This window comes from Peromyscus eremicus, chromosome 6 (assembly GCF_949786415.1).
Source record: "Peromyscus eremicus chromosome 6, PerEre_H2_v1, whole genome shotgun sequence".
Lineage (NCBI taxonomy): Eukaryota > Metazoa > Chordata > Mammalia > Rodentia > Cricetidae > Peromyscus > Peromyscus eremicus.
Window position 1 is genome coordinate 30,669,367 of NC_081421.1, and position 20,205 is coordinate 30,689,571.

Sequence of the window (20,205 nt, forward strand, 5' to 3'; positions counted from 1 at the left end):
TCTGCCTCCCGAGTGCGACATTTTTAAAAAATGCTGGAATCTATTATTATATCTGATTTGTAGCACACTTTTACTTTTCAAGTATAAATGTTTGTTGAAGTTTTTTCCTGATTAAAAATAATCCGAATTCATCATAATCCAAGGCCAGGGATCCCTCCCTACGCATTAACTTTAACTCATGTTCAGACTCCGCATCTCCAGACTCGGTGCAGACACCGGCCTTTTTCTGCCTGAGTTCCCATTGGCTCCTGGGGCCAGCCACTCTCCAGGACCAGGCCGGCTGCTGGTCCGGCCTGGCTTAGCAACTCCCAGTACCTTATTAGATCACCCTTGAAACCCCGCCCATTCCCCCACGAAGTTCCTCCCAGCACCCGCCCACCTGAAAATCCCCTCCCACTCTCTTCGCGCGCGAAGCACAGTTCACACCCTCCAGCCGCTCTCCTGTTTGTGGAAGCTCCGCCCATTCTGCTGCCCGCTCACGAGGCCCCGCCCACTTCACCCGCCCACAAAGCTCCGCCCCCTCTTGCCCGTATCCCAACTCCTTCCCTTCTTCCGTCGCTTCTACCTCTCCCCGCCCCCACAGCTACCTTTCATTGGCTAAAAAGGCTAAACCGCGCGGGGATGCAGCAGAACCGCATTCTGATTGGTTAAAGCCTAAGCCGGGCCCCTTGTCATTGGCTGATACGAGAAACCAGCAAGAGTGGCTGTGCAGCGGGCGTGCGGCCGCTGCTTTGTTGCCGGAGGGGGCGGCGTTGGAAGTTGCAGGCTTGCGGAGCCAGCGTTCTCGAGACGTGGAGTTGCGGCCGCTGCTATCTCCCCCCCAGTAGTCTTCAGCTAGTCCCCGCCCGACAGCAGCCATGAGCGGCGGCGTGTACGGCGGAGGTGAGTGAGCGCGGCAGCGCCTCGGGGCGTGCGGGCCGGAACGACCGGCCCGGTCCCTGGCCGCTTTCGTTTCCCTCCGGTCCCCGGCGGGCCCTTCCGGTCTTTGGCCAGTCCTTCCGGTCCCCGAACGGGCCACGGCCTCTCCGCCCCTTCGGACCCGGAGCCCGCGCGCTTTGGGCTCCCGGAGATGGCCTCGAGGGAGGGCCTTGCCGCAGCGTCTTGCACCTGGGGCTCTGGGACCGGCGGGACTCTGACTGCAGTCACCTGGCTCGCCGGGTCCCTCGCCGTACCGGTTCCGCCGCGCGTTTGTCCCGGGCAATTCGCAGAGGTTCCGGGCCCTCGGGGTGAGCACTGGGTGCGAATCGCACCTGGTGTTGCGGCTGCTGCTCCCGATCCTGCAGCAACTGCTGCAGACTAAACATCGCTCCTGGTGTGTCCGGTCCCTAGATGAGCGGAGCGCTGAGGTACACGCTACTGTTCCCGTCCAGCTGGGCAGGAGCCTTTTGTAGATTGACGATTACGAAATCAAGGCTCCCAAGTACTTGTTTTCTCACGTGTAACCAGTTAAGGACTCTTCTCTGGGTGGATGCTGACGGGAGATGAGGCTGCTATCCCCCGCGTTAATGAAGAAAGTATCGGGAAAGTTAAACAACCAGCCAAAAATTATAAGACTTCCATTGTAAGTTGGGAGCGAATAGTTTCTGGGATGAGGAAAAGGCATTTCAGAAAGGCCATTCTTTCTCTGCCGTGTACCGATGCATGCACCCAATAGTATCGTCACACGCTACAAATTTGTGTCTGTGTTGAGTCAGTAGATCAATGCCCACTCTTTTTAACTGCTGTGTAGGCTTTTGTATGAATGAACTGTAGCTGTTTCTCCAGAAAACGTTAAGTTTATTTATCTTTTCCCTGCGTGACGGTAATAATTACAATTAGCTATTATTTATTGTGCTTACTGTCAGCACTATTCGAAGTGCCTTTATACGTTAAAACATTTAGTCACCATAGTATCCTATGAGATAGGAAATACTAAGTACATTTTACAAATTAGGACACTGAGGCAGAGAAGTTGGTAAATAACCCGGTTCACATAGTGCATTGGACACTTCTGTTGCTGTGATTAACACAAAACAACAACAACAAAACCCCCCATGACCAAGGCAACTTCTAGAAGGAAGAAATTGCTTTAGCTTATGATTCCAGAGGGAGAAAAGTCCATCATGGCAGGGAGGCGTGGCAGGCGTGGTGGTAGAAGCAGGAATCTGGGAGCTCACACACTCAGACTCCACCATGAAGTGACTACATCAAGGCCCACACCTTCCGAGTCTCCCCAAATAGCACCATCAACTGGGAACCAGAGGTCCAAACATCAGAGCCCATAGGACACATTTTCATTCAAACAATTGCATGTGTGTTTCCTTTTAAACTATGAATTACTCTAAAGAGCTGTGTGATTTCTCTTTGGGTGCCTCTTTGTAGCTAGTACTAAACTGCACATAGTGGCTATTGTGATTTATAGCTTTAGCTAGCGTTATGGAAGAGCTTCTCTTAAGGCCTTAGCAATTGAATGATGGTAAATAGGATTAGTATTTTAAATGTTGGGGGGAAAATCCTTTGACAAATCCACACTGAAAAACCCAAGTGTATTATTATTCTAGGATGCCTGCTGTTTGGGGTGAAGTACATGGAAAATATAAATGAAGGCTTTTCTCTGAATTAGACTGAAACATTTTGCTAGTCTTCTTACTCAGCACTAAACTATCTCCTAATGTCTAGCATGTGTAACTTTAATGAGGCTTGGATTTAATGCTTTTTATTTGGCCTGTATAATTACACTCTTAAGCTCAGATTCTCCAAGCTCTCTGGTTTCATGTATTGCTAAGTTTCTTGGTTACATGAAACATACTCCCTTATAGTTGAGTAAATGGTACTATAATGTACTAGGTGGTTTGTTGTTGTTCTGGGTTTTTTGTCGTCTGATCCTTGCTGCCATTTGCACCCGTCCGGTGCCGTACAGATGGCCTCAGGGGCCGCCTCAGCCTCTGGTTTTAGCTTTCATTTGGTGATAGTAGGGTAACCGTACTTCTTGCTTGTGCTTTTGTTCCAGTGTAATCATTAAAAAGCTGGTCACCCCACCGCCCACCCCCAAGTTAAAAGTGTTCCAGTTTGGATGCTGAATTATGGAGTCTCCCTGGAGTTTGGGGCCTGAGCTTGGTCCTCCCTCCCTGAGTAGGCAGCCGTAGCTCACTGCCATGTCACAGCTCCCACCCTCCCTCCCCACACAAAATCTTTTCTCTTAGGTTCTGGTGACAGTTCCTTCTTGTTTCTTCAGTCCGAAGGATTACCCAGGCACGGAGGGGGCTGTCCCTTCTGTTTGCCCTTTTATGCTGTGACTGTAGATGTTTATCAACAGCCCTTTTAGTAAGGGAACTTTACTACCTGATGTCAGTGTACCATGTCTTTCCTGATTAAACCTCTACTGATAAACAATGTATGACTTGCCATATTTTAATCAAATAAATCTTGGAGGTATTTAAAACTAGGTTCCAGCTAGACATGGTGGTGCATGCCTTTAATCTCAGCACTTGGGAGTCATAGGTGGATATTGGTGAGCTCCAGGACAGTTAGGATCACATAAAGAGACCCTCTTTCAAACAACAATGACAAAAACTAGTTTCTAGCTAATGGAATATGAACGTAATGAATTTTTTGCAAAGTTTTAAGTAGTCTCATTTTATACACATAAAATAATGTCCTTAATTTTCATAGGACACTTAGAAGTTGCTAGTGGTTGTAGCTAGAGTTTTCCTGCCTGGCCCACAGTCAGGACAAATCTCTATCACCTGCCAGTTCCACAGCTGCTCAGATCCAAACAAGTAAACACAGAGACTTATATTGGTTACAAACTGTATGGCCGTGGCAGGCTCCTTGCTAACTGTTCTTACAGCTTAAATTAATCGATTTCCATTAATCTATACCTTGCCACATGGCTCGTGGCTTACCGGCATCTTCACATGCTGTTTGTCATCGTGGTGGCTGGCAGTGTCTCTCTGACTCAGCCTTCCACTTCCCAGCTTTATTCTCCTCCTTGTCCCGCCTACACTTCCTGCCTAGCCAATAGCCAATCAGTGTTTTATTTATTGACCAATCAGCAACACATTTGCCATACAGAACATCCCACAGCAAGTGGTAATTTTCTCTCTCCCCCTTTTTTTTCTGGCTTTGTTGAGACAGAGTCCGTGTAGCCCTGGCTGCCTGGAACCAGTTCTGTATACCACTTTGGCTGGTCTGGAACTCAGAGCTCTGTCTGCCTTTACTTCTGCCTCCTGAGTGCTGGGATTAAAGGCATGTGTAATTGTCCTTTAATCTCTTCAGTAATTCTCTTTTAATCTCTTCAGATGAAGTTGGCGCCCTTGTTTTCGACATTGGATCATATACAGTGAGGGCTGGCTATGCTGGTGAGGACTGCCCCAAGGTAAGACCAGTGATCAGAACTACTTAGATAGGCAAGAGTCATCTGTGCAAAATTAAATTCAGGCAGAAACTCAAAGCAGAAATGCCAGTAGACACTCGAAACACCCCCAGTGAAAGCAGCTGGTCCTTGATGGCATGTCCCCTCCCCAGGTGGATTTCCCCACGGCCATTGGTGTGGTGTTGGAGAGAGACGACGGCAGCACCATGATGGAGATAGACGGTGACAAAGGCAAACAGGGCGGTCCCACCTATTACATAGACACCAATGCCCTCCGAGTACCCAGGGAGAACATGGAGGCCATCTCTCCACTCAAGAATGGAATGGGTATGGATTTGATTATAGAGTGTTCATCGTCCTTTTAGATGTAAAACAGTAAGTGATGGATAGCAGGCTGTGTTTGTTTGAATTCCACAAAGTAATATTTAGGGTGCCGAGAATACAAAGATGTGTAAGAAGTGTTCTTTTCCTTAAGCTTGGTCAGGAGAGTTTGGTGCATGCCCAGAAAACTGTATACTGGGTAAGAGCTGTGGAGGTGTGGTCAGGAAACAGTGGTATTAGAGAGGAGACCAGCGTTCATGCTGGTTTTCACAAAGGAGGCAGCCTGCTGAACTATGGCCAGTGAAGAAGAATTCGACTGGCCCACAAGCCTGAGAAAAGCAGAAAACCCCAGCTTGTGTGAAGAGATGGCAGTTGTGAAGGAAACACATTTCAAATGGGTTACAGGTATGGCTGCCTTCTTGGGTGTTAGGGTCATGCAGGAAAGACAGGCAGAGAACAGTATCTCCTTTGGACACACTGAGGTGGTCCCTGAAGGCTGTCCTAGGGAAATGAAAAGGCGCAGTGTGCTCATACTTGCCACTCCGAAAGACGTGCTGACAGTATGTAGGGCCTGCTGGAGGGGATCCTGGAGACAGGACAATGACTGGGGAGGAGAAAGTGTCGGGGGGACGTGAGGGCTTAAAACACTGATGGCAGATGAAGTGGCTTTTAGGTGTCCAGGTGACAGTTGTCACTAAGAGACTGAAGAGGAGGCAGAAAGGAGAGGAGAATTGAGAAGGTGTCGTAGAATTTTAGTTGAGGTAATGAATAAATGGTGCCATTCACTAAGATAAGAATTATAGAAGGAGGAGGAAGTTTTATAATCTTGGGATAAAACTCTGAGGTAAATACTCCTAGGACTCATGGGACCACACTGAAAAGACACATGAGGAAGTCATCCCAGGAAAAAGGGAAAGGGGATGAAATCCAGAGGAGACCAAATCTTCTCACTGTGGATGCTTAGGGTGTGCTGCCTGCCTCAGCTGCACAATATGATTACACATATGACAACGTGTATTGTCCACCAAGGAGCTCAGCAGAGACTCTGTGTAAGGCTTTGAAGGCCGGTCACGTAGGACCACCTCTGCCTATCATGTGCCAAAGCTAGAGCAGGAGGGAAGCCGTATTCGACATGAGCCACTTTGTACAGATAGGTTGGACACAGACAGGGAAAGTTGTGTTTTTTTTTTTTTTGGTTTTTCGAGACAGGGTTTCTCTGTGTAGCTTTTCGCCTTTCCTGGAACTCATTTGGTAGCCCAGGCTGGCCTCGAACTCACAGAGATCCGCCTGGCTCTGCCTCCCGAGTGCTGGGATTAAAGGCGTGCGCCACCACCGCCCGGCCAGGGAAAGTTTTATGTCTATGCAAGGAACTGTTGACTAGTTGAGTGCCCAGACAGCAGTGGAGGGTCAGGTTTGCTGTAGTCTTCCACAGCAAGTGAATGGCCTGACTTCAGAGTGTATGGAACATTGGTAATGATCCAGTAAGCAGGTCAGTGAAAAGTCATGGGGAAAACATTGAAGATGTGGAATTGCACCGTATGACCCAGAAAGGACATGGAACTGGTAAGAGTTAAGAATGGGCTTTCTGTTGAAAACTTGTTTGATATTTAACCAGTAGAGATGAATGCCCAGGAAGGAGAATGAGCAGTCTCAAGTTAGGGGTTGGGGAAAATTCAAGAGAGGTTTAAGACTCAGAGAGTCAAGTGGTAGTCAGTTTTCTCAGAGGTGGGTTGAGACTACACTAAAAGAGACATAGGTTCCAGCTACTGGTGAGGTCCACAGAGTTTAAAAAAAAAAAAAAGCTGTGTTTGTGGGAGAAAAGTTTATAAATCATTGTGATCAGTAGTGCCAAGTAATGTCAAAAGGTCACAGGCAATTGAAAATGCTAATTGTCCAATGGAACTGTCACTAGTTATTGGGTAACTCAGGAGCAATTGGGGATGTCAGATTGAAGACATCTGTGTTTTTGTCTATTTGTTTCTTGAGACAAAGTTTATCTCTGTATCCTGGCTGGCCTTGAACCTGCCTACCTCTGTCTCCGCAGTGCTGTGCACTGGGATTAAAGGCGTGCACTGCCATGTCTGGCTACTCTCTGAGTTTTTAAATGCTGTAAATCCCATTTTTCTAATAGATAGTAAATTTCGTTTGTTTTCCTAGCTTCAGGGTGGCTGGTCTAAGCCGGGAGCAGCTTTCCTTGTCCTCTTTCTCTGATCACCCACCTGACCTCTAGCGAGAATTGTTACGTGTCTGTCAAGCATCCCACTTATACTTGGGGCAGATCTGAGGCCCACCTGGAAGAACCAAAGAGGTTTTATATGTAGAAAACGATAATGGCCTCGTTTATAAAGTGCTGTATTATCAAGTAGATTCCGTATGTTAAGACATTAATTTATAAGTCACAGAAACAGTCCCTGCACCTTGGAAGATGCTAAGCTTTGTGTCAGGCTGTGACTCTTCTGTTCTAGTTGAAGACTGGGATAGTTTCCAGGCCATTTTGGATCATACTTACAAGATGCATGTCAAGTCTGAAGCCAGCCTGCACCCTGTTCTCATGTCGGAAGCGCCGGTGAGACCCACTGTCCTTTTTCTTCTTTACTTCCCACTCACTTGAAGATTTTCTGTTTCTTTCTTTTTAAAAATTGATTCACTTATTAATTTATCGTGTGTGTTTACACATACATAGGTGCTCATGTGCCAGGCATACATGGAGAAGTCAGGCAGCAACTTGAGGCATAGTTCTCTCCGCCATGTGGATTCCAGGGATCTAACTAGGGTTATCAGGCTCGGTGGCCCTCTAACTAGGCTTATCTAACTAGGGTTATCACTAGGCTTGGTGGCCCTCCTTTTAAAGAGTTGTTGAAATTTCACATTTTGAGTTTGGAAATTTGGGGAAAGCTTAATTTTTATTATTGTTAAAACATTTCAGCAAAAGCCGGGCGGTGGTGGTGCACGCCTTTAATCCCAGCACTCGGGAGGCAGAGCCAGGAGGATCTCTGTGAGTTCGAGGCCAGCCTGGGCTACCAAGTGAGTTCCAGGAAAGGCGCAAAGCTACACAGAGAAACCCTGTCTCGAAAAACCAAAAAAAAAAAAAAAAAATTTCAGCAAATGAAATAATTGGCTTTGTTTGTGAATACCAGTTACAAGAGAGGTAATTGGGTATTTTAAAATTCATACTTAGAATTTTGGTTACCAGATTTAATATCTAATAATATTTTTGTTTTTAGAATCTTGATTTTTCCTGTGATTTGAAAAGTCTTTATTTCTAGAACTCATAATAGCTGGCAGCTTTACCTGTTTAATAATAGAGTTTACTTTATGATTTATTTAAAAAGGCAGTCCTTAACATTGTTGTTTTGCCAGAATGGCTCTGTACTGTAGCATGAAATAGTTAGTGCTTTAGTTACAACACAGGGAATATCCTGGGTCCTTCCTCCTTCCGCAGTGGAACACCAGGGCCAAGAGAGAGAAGCTGACGGAGCTGATGTTCGAGCACTATAGCATCCCTGCCTTCTTCCTTTGCAAAACTGCGGTTTTGACGGCGTATCCTTAAACAGTGCGGCGGCGGCGGCTTTTCTCTGCATGGAAGATAGAGTGCAGTGTCTGCCTTCTCTCTAGCATTTTACCTGTCCTTAAGTATTTTTTAAGCTTTTTTCCCCTGTTCTTGGTGTATAGTCATTGTACATAGTGTTCGCTTTCATAAACACAATCTCCTTCTAATATATCATGTACCTGGACCATATTCACCTGCTTCATCTCCTTAGACTCCCCTGCCTACTCTAATAGTCTCCTTTCTTTTCCTCTATGTGTGTCTATGTGCATGTGCATGTGCATGTGAGTGTGCAAATATGGAATACCCAGGGTTCTGGGGATTTCACTACGTCCGTCATGGGATATCTGAGGGAAAAAAAATCTGTGTACACTATGCTCTTATGTCTGTTAACTTTATTCCTCTAGGACAAAATTCTATCAGTACAGCTACAGCTCCGTCAGACATTCAGGGCAAGAATAACTCTAGATGCACCAAGGTCCTTATCTGTCTACTTTATTTCTCTGGAATGAAATCCTGTCTACATAGCTTTAGTTCTGTCTGGTTCCCTCTCATAGTCCTGCTAACGACTAAGCTCTTATGCTTCCAGCCTCATTTTCGTCCTCTGTTTCTTCATTCTCCATCTCCACTACTCTCTACTCCTGGCTCAAGAGTTCTGCCTTACCATCTACATTACCTCTGTGTTCTTCTCTTCTCCCTGGTCATGCCATTTCTCTTCTACAGAAAAATGCCTGTCTGTCCTTCCCCTGGCCACATGGTTCTCTGCCTCAGGAAAGTTATGTAAACCTCGTTTGTTCTCAGTCAATTGCCCTGGAGAGCCACTAGGCCTCAAAGCCAGAGGATGGTCTGAGCTTCATTAGCACAAGAAACAAAGCTATGTGTCTCCTCCAGCTTGTCTTTGCCTATGTGACCTTGTCCAAATACTGACTCCAGCAGGGAAGTAGTTACCTGGAAGTTCAGCAGGTCTGAGGAGCTGAACTGTTTGACAAATGGTCTGGGCATGCAAGAATTTCATAGCAGAAGACAGCTGAAGTATTAAAGGCTGGATACCACCAAATATTCATAATAAATGGCTTACATTTTGACAGACCCTTGGCTGGTCAAAGTATAGCTTTAATACACGGCTGAATCTCTATAATATATTCTTGTGGCTCGCCACATGCAAATGCATGTGTTTTTAGTGTATGTGTGAAGAATTTTTGGATTTGCAAACAACAGTGTACATGGAGTATCTGTTTGCTTTGTCTCACATAGTTTGATCACTAGTTTTCGAGCAAGCTAGATTATTTCATTCCTTCTGGCTAAGCAAAGCTCCAGTGTGAGTGTGGACCACATTCTCTTCATGTTGATGGATACCTAGGCTGACTATGACCTGGCTGTTGCAAGTAGTGCCGTGATGAATCTGGGCATGTAGGTATCTCTGTGCTATGTTGACTTAGTTCTTTTGGCATAGATCTAGTAGGTTTAACTGGATACTAAGTAACTTCTTAATTTTTTTAAAAGATTTATTCATTGACCATGTATATTATATGCCTGTACACCAGAAGAAGGCACCAGATCTCATTATAGATGGTTGTGAGCCATCATGTGGGTGCTGGGAATTGAACTCAGGACCTCTGGAAGAGCAGCCAGTACTCTTAACCCCTGAGCCATCTCTCCAGCTCCCAACTTTTTAATTTTTTAAAGACCCTCTTTACTGATTTTCATAGTGGCTGGACTAATTTACATTACTACTAGCTATTAAGATCAGTCCACGTGAGTCTATTTAATGAGTAATAGGGATTTATTAAGATATAAATTGAGGAAATACACTCACAAATACAGAACTGAGTAGATAGCTGAAGTCCTCTGATCTGACTGGGAACCAATCCACCAGGCAGTTCGATCACACCAGGAAGCAGGCAACAGGGAGAAGGGTCACGAGCCCTTTCTCCCTTTCCTTTTAAGAGGTCGAGTACTATGGCAAGAAGCACCACCTCCTTCGGGCCCTATAGCCCAAGGTCATGGGTGGAGCATATATCACTACTACTAGCAATGAGTTCTCCTTTCTCACATCCTCCTCGGCTTCTGGTTCTTTTGCTGATAGCCATTCTGATTAGGGTGAGATGAATTCTCACTGTGGTTTTAATTTATATTTTCATGGTGGTTTTAGGGGTATTGAGAATTTTTCTGTTTATTGGCCATTGGTAATTCATCTTTTGAGAGCTATGTATTCATTTAATTAGGCCATTATTGATTAGGTTGCTTGTCTTTGGTCTAGTGTTGAGTCTAATGTTGAGTTAGGTATGTATTCTAGATAGTAATCCTTTGTCCGAAGTATGCCAGCAGATTCTCTGCAGTTTCTGTAGGCTACTGTGCACTTCTGGAATCCTCTAAAGTCATTCTGTGTTAAGTCAGGATGGTTTTCTGTGTTCCTTCTCTGCTTTGAGGCTGTGTTGAACTTCATACTTCTGCACCTACCGTGTCCTCTTGCCTCTGTATTTCCTACTTGCTCCTACTCCATCCACATTCTCCCCCAGGTTATTGTTAAAGTCCCAAGAATAGGTTGGGTGGTCTCTTCTTTATCTTTCCAGGACATCCCAAGCTTTTCTTTTTGCAGATAAACTGACTTCTGCTTTACTAAACAAGATACCCTTTAGGGCAGAGATGGCTTGGCGTTAGTTTTGTGTATCTTCTGCCTTTAAGGAGCGTTAGTGGCAGCCTTGTTTGTGCCCTCCACCCCAACCCATTCTCCATCGTTTATCTCCTCTGAAATGTTATCAGACACCAGACTCAGGAGGACGTAATAGATGTTCACAGTAAGTTGTTGAGGAACCAGTGAAAGGTCCAGCTCTTAATCCTGCATATGGGTCTGTAGCGTGCAGGTGAGGGAAATGGAATCTGCCTTTTCACCAGCTCTTCGAGTCCACCTGGAATTGCTTGTTGGGCTCCCTGGGGGAGAGCAGTGAAGAACCACTACAGTGATTAAAAAGGGTTCTGCATAGAACCACTCTGGGAGGCCTGCCTGTGGAAGTTTGTTTTCAAGATAGAATAATTCCTTACACCAGCTTTCCTTCCTAGATAAGCTTTTTTACACAATGTAAGTGATGATGTATGTTTAAAGAACTGGCTTAAACATTGCAAGAGCCAGCCTTTCATAATCAGCACTGTCCTTGCAGCCTTGATACTTTATTTTCCTTAATGCTTTAAACTAGATTTGCTAATGGTCGTTCTACTGGGCTGATTTTGGACAGTGGAGCCACCCACACCACTGCAATTCCAGTCCATGATGGTTATGTCCTTCAGCAAGGTAACTGCTTAATGAGGGCACAGGATGACTTTCCCTGTCCTGGGGACACAGATAATGAAGACAGACCAGGAATTCTATTGGAGCCCGTTCATTCCCAAGTAATATGTTTTAAATGAATGCATGGCTTTAGTCTTTGAAAGGATAGTTTGGTTAATTCTACTAAAAGAAACCTACTCATATGTAAACACATTCACAGTCCCAAGGAAATCAGACTTTTGGCATCTTGATCCTTGTTTGATTTGATTCTCAGGCATTGTGAAATCCCCTCTTGCTGGAGACTTCATAACCATGCAGTGCAGAGAACTCTTCCAGGAAATGAATATAGAACTCATTCCTCCATACATGATTGCATCAAAAGTAAGCAGCATGTGACGGTTCTTGTTGAGACCTACCTTCCGCTTCCTCTCCTGTGTCGTGCAGTCTCTTCATTAGCATGTGCTCTTGGTGTTCTCAGGAGGCTGTTCGGGAAGGCTCTCCAGCAAACTGGAAAAGAAAAGAGAAACTGCCCCAGGTTACAAGGTCTTGGCACAATTACATGTGCAATGTAAGTAACCCTTACTATCTTTATAAATAAAGTGTTGACTCTAAGTTATATGTTTTTACTGTGTAACCAAATGAATACTTAGGGGTGGGGAGCACTTTCCATATTATTGAAACAGTCTCTACAAACAGATGACTGCATAGCAGCTTGAAGACATGGAAGAGGTTTGGGTTTTAGGGTAGAAGCAAGCACACTATTTTATACTGTTGTTAAGATGCTTTTAGCTGAGCGGTGGTGGCACACGCCTCAAATTCCAGCACTCAGGCAGAGGCAGGTGGATCTCTGTGAGTTCAAGGACAACCACAAAGGAAGACGCTGTCTCTGAAAACCAAAAAGAAAAGAAAAAAAAAGAAGATGCTTTTAGTTTGTGTAGAACTTGTGTTACTTAGGTAGGATTTCTTCTCCAACGGTAATCAGACATTCAGAAGTACATCTCACTGCTTCAACAGTGAGCCAATGAGACTTTTTACTGAAAACCTGTCTGAATGTGTAGACGTATGTGGGTAAGAGGTCGGTACATTTGCTGTTCCATAGGTACATAATAATTTCTAGTAGTAAAAGGATATGAAAGACATAATTGACTGAGTGTATTCTGAGAGCATGTTGTACCCAAAGTTGTATGTGTTACTTGTATACTAATGATTCTGTGTAGACAACAGACAAGGTTTTCCCATAGCAGCCTGTAGGCCATGTTCATTTCACAACAATCGCTAGAAATTTCCATGAGATGTGATGTGTCTGCCTGTCACATATTCAGGTGATAAACTCTTGCTTTTAAAAATCAAGGAGTTTTTAAGGAAAAGAATGATTTTCTGAAACTGGTTCAGTTTGGTGGGGCAGTGGGGCAGTTTCCTAGTTGTTTTTAATTTCTTTTCATTATTCCATAAATACTGTAATTGAAATGTACTTAAATTGTGTAATTACAACTATAGATAAAAAGGAATTTAATTTGTGCTATAAGTTGTAACTCTCAGGTAACTGTAGAATTGGGTATGTTGATGCTCAGCCTTTGGTGGAGTTACACTCTTCACAGGACTCTCCATGTTGAACTGGTCTGATGTCACTCAGCAGACTGTCACATGCAGAGCAGGTTACAAAGGAGATTTCAACCTTGTTTCTTCTCTCTGTCCACAGTGCGTCATCCAGGATTTTCAGGCTTCAGTTCTTCAGGTGTCAGACTCCACCTACGATGAACAGTATGTTGTCTGTGTGACCGTACTTTAGAAATAAGGGCTTTTGTTTGTTTAAACATAAAGAGTTGTAGAGTGTATTTAGCTGAAAAGTATTCTCGTAGGTGTTTGTACTCTGACTTCTCACAGATTAGGAACTCCTTATAGGTGGTTTATCATTTGAACAGGGTTGTTTTGCTTTCTGTGAAACACTGTTTGCTGTTTGCAGGGTGGCCGCACAGATGCCGACCGTCCACTACGAATTCCCCAACGGCTACAACTGTGATTTTGGTGCAGAGCGGCTAAAAATTCCTGAAGGATTATTTGACCCTTCCAATGTAAAGGTGTGAAGCCAATATCAAAAAAAAGTCAATTTCATATGACTTTCATAAGGTCATATAAGTATATACATATTTTATGACCCTTTCATAAAAGGTGTGGCTTTTCCTGTGTAGAGAATTTATGGGATTATAAGGCCTAAATTAAACTAAATTTGGCAATGGGGATTCTCCATGTGAACACTTGTACTCTTGTTCCAGGGATTATCGGGGAACACAATGCTGGGAGTCAGTCATGTGGTCACTACAAGTGTTGGAATGTGTGACATTGACATCAGACCGGTAAGTGCCAGTCTCCTGTCACTGTCTCTTATGGCAGTGAAATGCCTGGGATTGAGTCTGTAGCTGTGGCCACTGGCTTTGAGGACTGTTGATAACCATGAGTAAAGAGATGGACACCAGGAGGAGGGGTGTTGGACCCAGTGCTGCGGACCACTCAGCTCAGCTCCTGAATTGCACTAACTTTTCTGGGAACATGGTTTATGGCTGCTGTACTGGACAGGGCAGATTCCTAGAACATTTCTATCCTTACAAAGTTTCCTTGGACCGTGTTGTTCCCAATTTCCTAAAATGTGGTAAATCAGAGTACATAGAAATTGGTGACTTTTCTTGATATCTGCTTGTGCTTCTCAGAAAGGTGTGGTTTAAAGTATGCAGCTTTTACATGAATTGTATTAGATGATTTTTTTGTATTTGTTCTGTTCTGTCAAGTGTTAAACTGCTGATGTATTGACGTGATTATATACTATACTCATTTAGTTATAATTTATTAAGGTATTGATTTATTCCATAATCCACTTAGTTTACAACCCACATACTACCTTGGTTTTCTTGAAGTTAATTTGTTTAAAGTATGGTATGAATAGATGTGAATGTATAAACAACATTCACAAAAGGCCATTAAGTGACCATGAAAATAATTTCTTTCAAGTGACCTAGCACATTATACCCTTCCAGGACAGTGGAAGTGTTAGTCTAAAATTAAAAAAAACAAACAAACCATTTTTTGTGTGTTACATATGGAGGATCAGTTTTGTGAACGCCACATGGGTTCCAGGAATCAAACTCATGTGTCCAAATGTGCACAGCAAGTACCCGTAACCCACTGAGCTGTTTTTCTGCTCTAAGTTTTGAATTTTTTTGTGCAAGGTCACTTCAGGGCAGGGAATTAAATACATTTGCAAGAATGGGACTGTTTGTACTGAGATTGTTTTCTGTTTTCTTAATGCTGTTAGCAGATGGGACCCAATTTTTGCATTTTCTGTTTCAAAATTTAGATGATTTAGATGGTTGGAGTAGGTTTTAAAACTAAGAACATAGCCAGTTAAAAGAGAAGGCTGGCATTTACATTTTGATAAATACATGTAAATTAGGAGTAGCTATATTCCTATGAATATGAAGTTGTTTTATTTGGGAGGTTCAGCCTGTGTTCTAAAACAGTTGCAACATTCCTGCAGAAGAGAAGAGCAGAGAGTATCATCATTACCTAACTTAAAGTACCACGACTTCCAGATGAACAAATGAACACCGTTATCAAATGGGCCTCAGATATTAGTAGCTGTCTGCCAATAAGATGACAACTTTAAGAGTAATTATTTTAAGTTAGTGACTCTGGGCTGGCAAGCTGGCTCAGTGTGTAAAGGTGCTTGCTACCAAAGCCTGACGACCTGAATTTGATCCACATGCTGGAAAAAGAACCACTTCCCACAAGTGTCCTCTAATGTCCACACATGGCATGTGCTCGCTCTCGTGCCCTCTCTCTCTCTCTCTCTCTCTCTCTCTCTCTCTAAATGGGAAAACAATGAAATTGGTAGCTGTGTCCACCTCCCAGCACCAAACGATACCACTGTAGGGTTGTTGGAAACATTTGGAAATGCTGTGTTTCTCTTCTAGGGTCTCTATGGCAGTGTGATCGTAGCAGGAGGAAACACGCTAATACAGAGTTTCACTGACAGATTAAATAGAGAGCTTTCTCAGAAAACTCCCCCAGTAAGTTTTTTCTGTTCTTCGTGTTACTTAGTTGTGTGCATTCTCACTGAGTGGAATTTGATAATTGTGTGCCTTTACAGTTCTAGTAATATCTGTTGTTAATCCAGATGTCCTACATAAGACCTATTGGTTCCTCTTCTATTACTTGAATCCCTTTAATATTTGTGTGTGCTGTGTGTACATGTGTGGGTGCATTCACCCTTCACATCTGTCTGGAGGCCAGAGGTCAAATTAGGTATCTTCTCTCTCCACCTTATTTACACACACACTCATACACATACACATTCACATATGAGTGTGCACACATGAACATGCATTCATTCACTCACAGGGCACATGGTGGTAATTTTCAGAGAGGAGAATCTGGAGAGGTAATTTACATGCACATTACTAATACCAGGTATAATATGCTTAAAGGGTGTTATGTGTGTCTGTAGAAATTGTTTGTTTTGGCTTTCATGTTTTACATGTGCTGTATGTTCGTAGTTAGAAGTGCTGTTTGGGTGTTGATACACTTCCATGGTTGACATCTGCCATCAGCATACTGCATTGTTGGAGATGGTGCTCTAAAGCCGTGGTTCTCAAGCTTCCTAACGCTGTGACCCTTATTACCTCACATGCTGACCCCAACTGTAGAATTACTTCACTGCTACTTCATGACTGTGATAAATTATATGCTACTAATTATATGCTACTGTTATAAATTATAATGTAAATATCTGATATGCAGGACATGTGACCCCTATAAAAGGGTCATTTGACCCAAAGGGGTCTTGACCAGGTGGAACCACTGGTCTAGGGAATCTGTAGTAGTTGCCCTGACCATTGGATTTCATAGAAAACCCACAAATACATTGTAGGCATGAATGGTCCAAGGTCTGCCGAAGAGTAATTTAGGGGCTGCAGTATGGCTCAGCCTCATCTGTATAAACTCTTTACAGAGGACGCAAGTTCCCAGAACCTACGGTGGGCAGGCCATACCTCCTGTAACTCCAGTTCCAGGGGATCCAGTGTCCTCTTTGGCCTCTTGAGGCACCTGTACTCACGTGCACATACCCTCATGTAGGCTTACACATAATTAAAATAATAAAATGAATTATTTTTTTTCCCCTTTGAAGAGTAATTTAGAAACTCTTGTCCTTTAGGGAGTAATTAAAGTCAACGAAAATGTCAGGGGAAAAGTTTCATTCTGGAATAGACACCCAAATTAGCACCTTCCCTGGTCCCATGCTCAACCCCACCACACACGTTTATTTCGCTGTGAAAGTCCTCCTCATATGTGTTGTATGTGTCTGGTATGGATGCATTGAAAATTATCCCCAGAGGCAGATTCCTTGGGAGGAGGGGAAAGTCCCTTAATACAGGAAGTGAGATAAATACAGTATTGAACCAGGCCTGGTGGTGCAGCTACAGGGAGGCTGAGGCAGGAAGATCATGAGTTCAAGGCCAGCTTGGACTGTACCATGTTCAGAACAGAAGCACGAAGTTTGTAGTGTTTTGAGATGGGGCATATGTTGTAGTCTTATTGTAAGCAGGCTAGCAGAACTCAGCACTCTGTCTCCCTCAGCCTGAATGCTGGGGTTGCAGATGTGAGTTACCCTGCTGGGCAGAAGCAGTGGTTTGGAAGACAAGCAGTATGAATCAAAAGATACTTGAGATCTGGCATTTTGATTGGGAAGAGTTGAGATAGATATAGGGCATCTGGGGTAGGGTGGGAAACTTTAGTGAAAGTGAGTGAAACACCTAGTGTGGTACCTTTAGAAGTACGTCTATGAATTTTAATTGCTGTCCTTTTACTGTGCAGTTTTCAAAGTTTTGTTTTTATTGCTTTATTTGTCAATTTGTTATATTTAACAGTTAAGGGTTTATATACACATACAAACTAAACACATTCTATCTTTACACCTCTCAATGAGATTACAAAGTAACACCGTCAGTGTTTAAAGGAGCATCAGAAAACTTTTTTAGTAGAGCTGCTCAAGGGGAAAGACTTCAGGCTCTACGTAGTCTCTTCCTTTATTGCTGCAGAAATGAAAATTCACAGCAGATTGTCATACTGACAGTATTCAGACACCTTTCGGCCAAAGAAAGTTAGAGCTCAGGTTTCAGTTTTTACAGTCCAGTGTGTTTTCCTGCCTGGTGAGATGCTGCCTGCTTGTATTTGCCCAGTTCTGAGTTACAGTTTTTCTTACCCCATCTGTTAAGACCTTTTTTATGAAGTTTCCTAGCCTGTGCCAACTATTAGTGCATCTACTTGACACATGTAAAATTACTTGTTTTCCCTTTTTGTTTGTATTGTGTGTGTTTGCATATGTGGGGGGGGGCAAGGAAGGAGGTGTGGATGAGTGAGTGGATGTGCGATATGGATGCTGTCTAGCTCTGGCTGTAGACCAGACTGGCCTGAAACCCAGAGATCTGCCTGTCTCTTCGTCCCAATTGTGCCGGGATTAAGTATGTGTTGGCCCCGGAGGCTGATTCTCAGCACTGGATCCCCAGGTTGGCTGCTGGGGCTTTGCTAATATCCTAAGGCTTCTTCTGTTGTAGAGCATGCGGTTGAAGCTGATTGCAAACAACACGACGGTGGAACGGAGGTTCAGCTCCTGGATTGGAGGCTCCATCCTAGCATCTTTGGTTAGTAGATACGCTGCTTTATACGAATACACATGTGAGAGGGGCCTGAGAACGGGATTGGTGTGCAGCGGTTTATGGAGAGCTTTATCATCTGACAACACACCATCTTTTCTCTCAATAATTCTTTATTACATCTTTCCTGGTTCTTACTTTTTGTTGGGGCTTCAGCATACTTTTAATATTTATTCTGTACTGATAAAAATCTGTCTTGGTTCTATGAGTAACCCTTCTTGATTCACATTTTTTTCCTAGAACAGTACTGTGGTTTTTCTGGTAGTGGTTGTTTGTTTATTACAATATTGTAATAGTATTTTGTAATAATAGTATTTGTAATAATATAAATTTTCAATATAAGCAGAGATTTTCTTTTAAAAATGATTCTTTGGCTTAAATATACCATTAAATACTAAGTTTAATAGGAAATACTCAGAATGATTTCAGCGCTTCATCGATCTTTGCATTTAAAAACTGACAGATGAGTGGAGGACCAGGTAGGAGTATCTGTTTAAAAACATTTACATGTAAGAATGACATCCCTACCCTCCAGCAACCTCATGCTGGCCTCTGACTTGCAGTCTTCCTCCTCAGCCTCTAGAGTGCTGGGACTAAAGCTCTGTACTGTCACACTTGGCTCCATATTGGGGTACAACAGAACATCTTACCAGTGGACATTTGTCAGCCTACACTGACTTTCCCTTTGCAGTGGGAGCAGCTGAGCCTCTGCTTGGAATACCTCTTTGGGCACTGGGCAGGCCTAGTGTAGTGCACTTAGTTCTAATCAGTCCTTCTGGAAGTTCCGTTGTTCCTGACTCCTGATGATGGCTCTGTGGGCCAGTGAGATCAGGGGTCCACTTTGAATTAGATTGTGTCTCAGGAGGCTAGAGGTAGAGCATTCCTTTTCCTCCTAAGAGCTGAAATAACTGGCATGGGCCCAGTGACAGGTTCCTTACTGCCTTAGGATGCTCTGTTGTGTCTTTGCCAGAGAGTTTTAATTTCTGTTCACTCTAACAGGTGTAGAGGGTTAGTGTTCTCAGACCAAAAAGGCTAGGTGAGGTTAACAATATCTCTGGCCTGTCTTAGAGCAGGGCAGAAGGAATAGGGGACAGTACTATTTTGGAGGAGGGATTTTAATAGTTTAGCAGTTGTTTAAGACATTTCTAAGTAAAAAGCACTACCTTTTAATAAAAGATGAGGCATAATTATGGAATATTTCTATCTTTCAGGGTACCTTTCAACAGATGTGGATTTCCAAACAAGAATATGAAGAAGGAGGGAAGCAGTGTGTAGAAAGAAAATGCCCTTGAAGGCTCCCACCCTGCCTGCCCGCCACCTCACGTCTGTAGCTTTAGTACACTCAGGAAAAGATGACCATCTTTTGTAGAATGTTTATACATGTTTGCATATTTCAATGTCCACTTAAATTTTTTAAGGCTTTAACTGGCTATAAATTAAAATGAGTTTGTGCTTTCCTTGAAATGCACTTATTCTTATTACAGGCATTTTATAATTTTGTATGAATGTCTATTTTCTCTAAATATTTTGCTTTCAGTGAGTACTTTCCGGCTCTCCTGTGGGTTGGTGGAGTTACTTTTTATTGACTAGTAAAAGTTATTGCCTATGCTTTTTATCTTAGGCTTATAAAACTAAATAAAATCACTACCCGTCCTAGAAGGGCTTTGGATTCTTGTCTCTGTTGTAACTTGCTACTGTCAGTACTGCTTTTACCATTATTTTGATAGTAGGAAGCAATCAACTGTTTCACTCACAGTATCCATGTCCCTTTCATGTGTATGGATGGGGATTTCACCTGCATGTAGGTCTGCACCACAATACTGTCTCCTACTTGTGGAAGCCAGAAGAGGGTGTGGGTTCCCCTACAGCTGGAGTTTGAGATGGTTGTAAGCCTCCATGTTTGTGCTGGGAATCAAATCTGGGTCCTCTGGAGGAGCAACTAGTGCTCTTAACCATCTTTGCAGCCCCCCCCCCCCAAACAGTAGTGGTGAAAACGGCATTCACAAACTGACTT

General features: G+C 43.5%; 1 protein-coding gene across 2 annotated transcripts; it reads left to right on the forward strand.

The window, feature by feature from the left end:
* The first annotated feature begins 657 nt into the window (after nucleotides 1-657).
* Actl6a (actin like 6A) lies at nucleotides 658-19,850 on the forward strand. Of its 2 annotated transcripts, none has more exons than XM_059265338.1 (14): nucleotides 658-882; nucleotides 4,281-4,357; nucleotides 4,507-4,681; nucleotides 7,141-7,241; nucleotides 8,118-8,215; nucleotides 11,417-11,511; nucleotides 11,762-11,868; nucleotides 11,966-12,055; nucleotides 13,187-13,248; nucleotides 13,451-13,565; nucleotides 13,761-13,841; nucleotides 15,453-15,548; nucleotides 18,093-18,179; nucleotides 19,403-19,850. In XM_059265338.1, exons 1-14 carry the CDS (start codon nucleotides 858-860, stop codon nucleotides 19,481-19,483), a joined length of 1,290 nt encoding a protein of 429 aa, XP_059121321.1. In that variant the 5' UTR covers nucleotides 658-857; the 3' UTR covers nucleotides 19,484-19,850. The 2 variants fall into 2 exon arrangements, with proteins under 2 accessions (XP_059121321.1, XP_059121322.1); XM_059265339.1 differs by lacking the exon at nucleotides 658-882 and adding an exon at nucleotides 1,031-1,346.
* The last annotated feature ends 355 nt before the right edge of the window (nucleotides 19,851-20,205 follow it).

Bases quoted from the DNA above. Each gene is read 5' to 3' on its own strand.
- Actl6a (XM_059265338.1), top strand. From the start codon at position 858: ATGAGCGGCGGCGTGTACGGCGGAG. The intron at 15,549-18,092 runs GTAAGTTTTTTC...CTTCTGTTGTAG, and splicing joins TTTCTCAGAAAACTCCCCCA to AGCATGCGGTTGAAGCTGAT. The intron at 18,180-19,402 runs GTTAGTAGATAC...TCTATCTTTCAG, and splicing joins GCTCCATCCTAGCATCTTTG to GGTACCTTTCAACAGATGTG.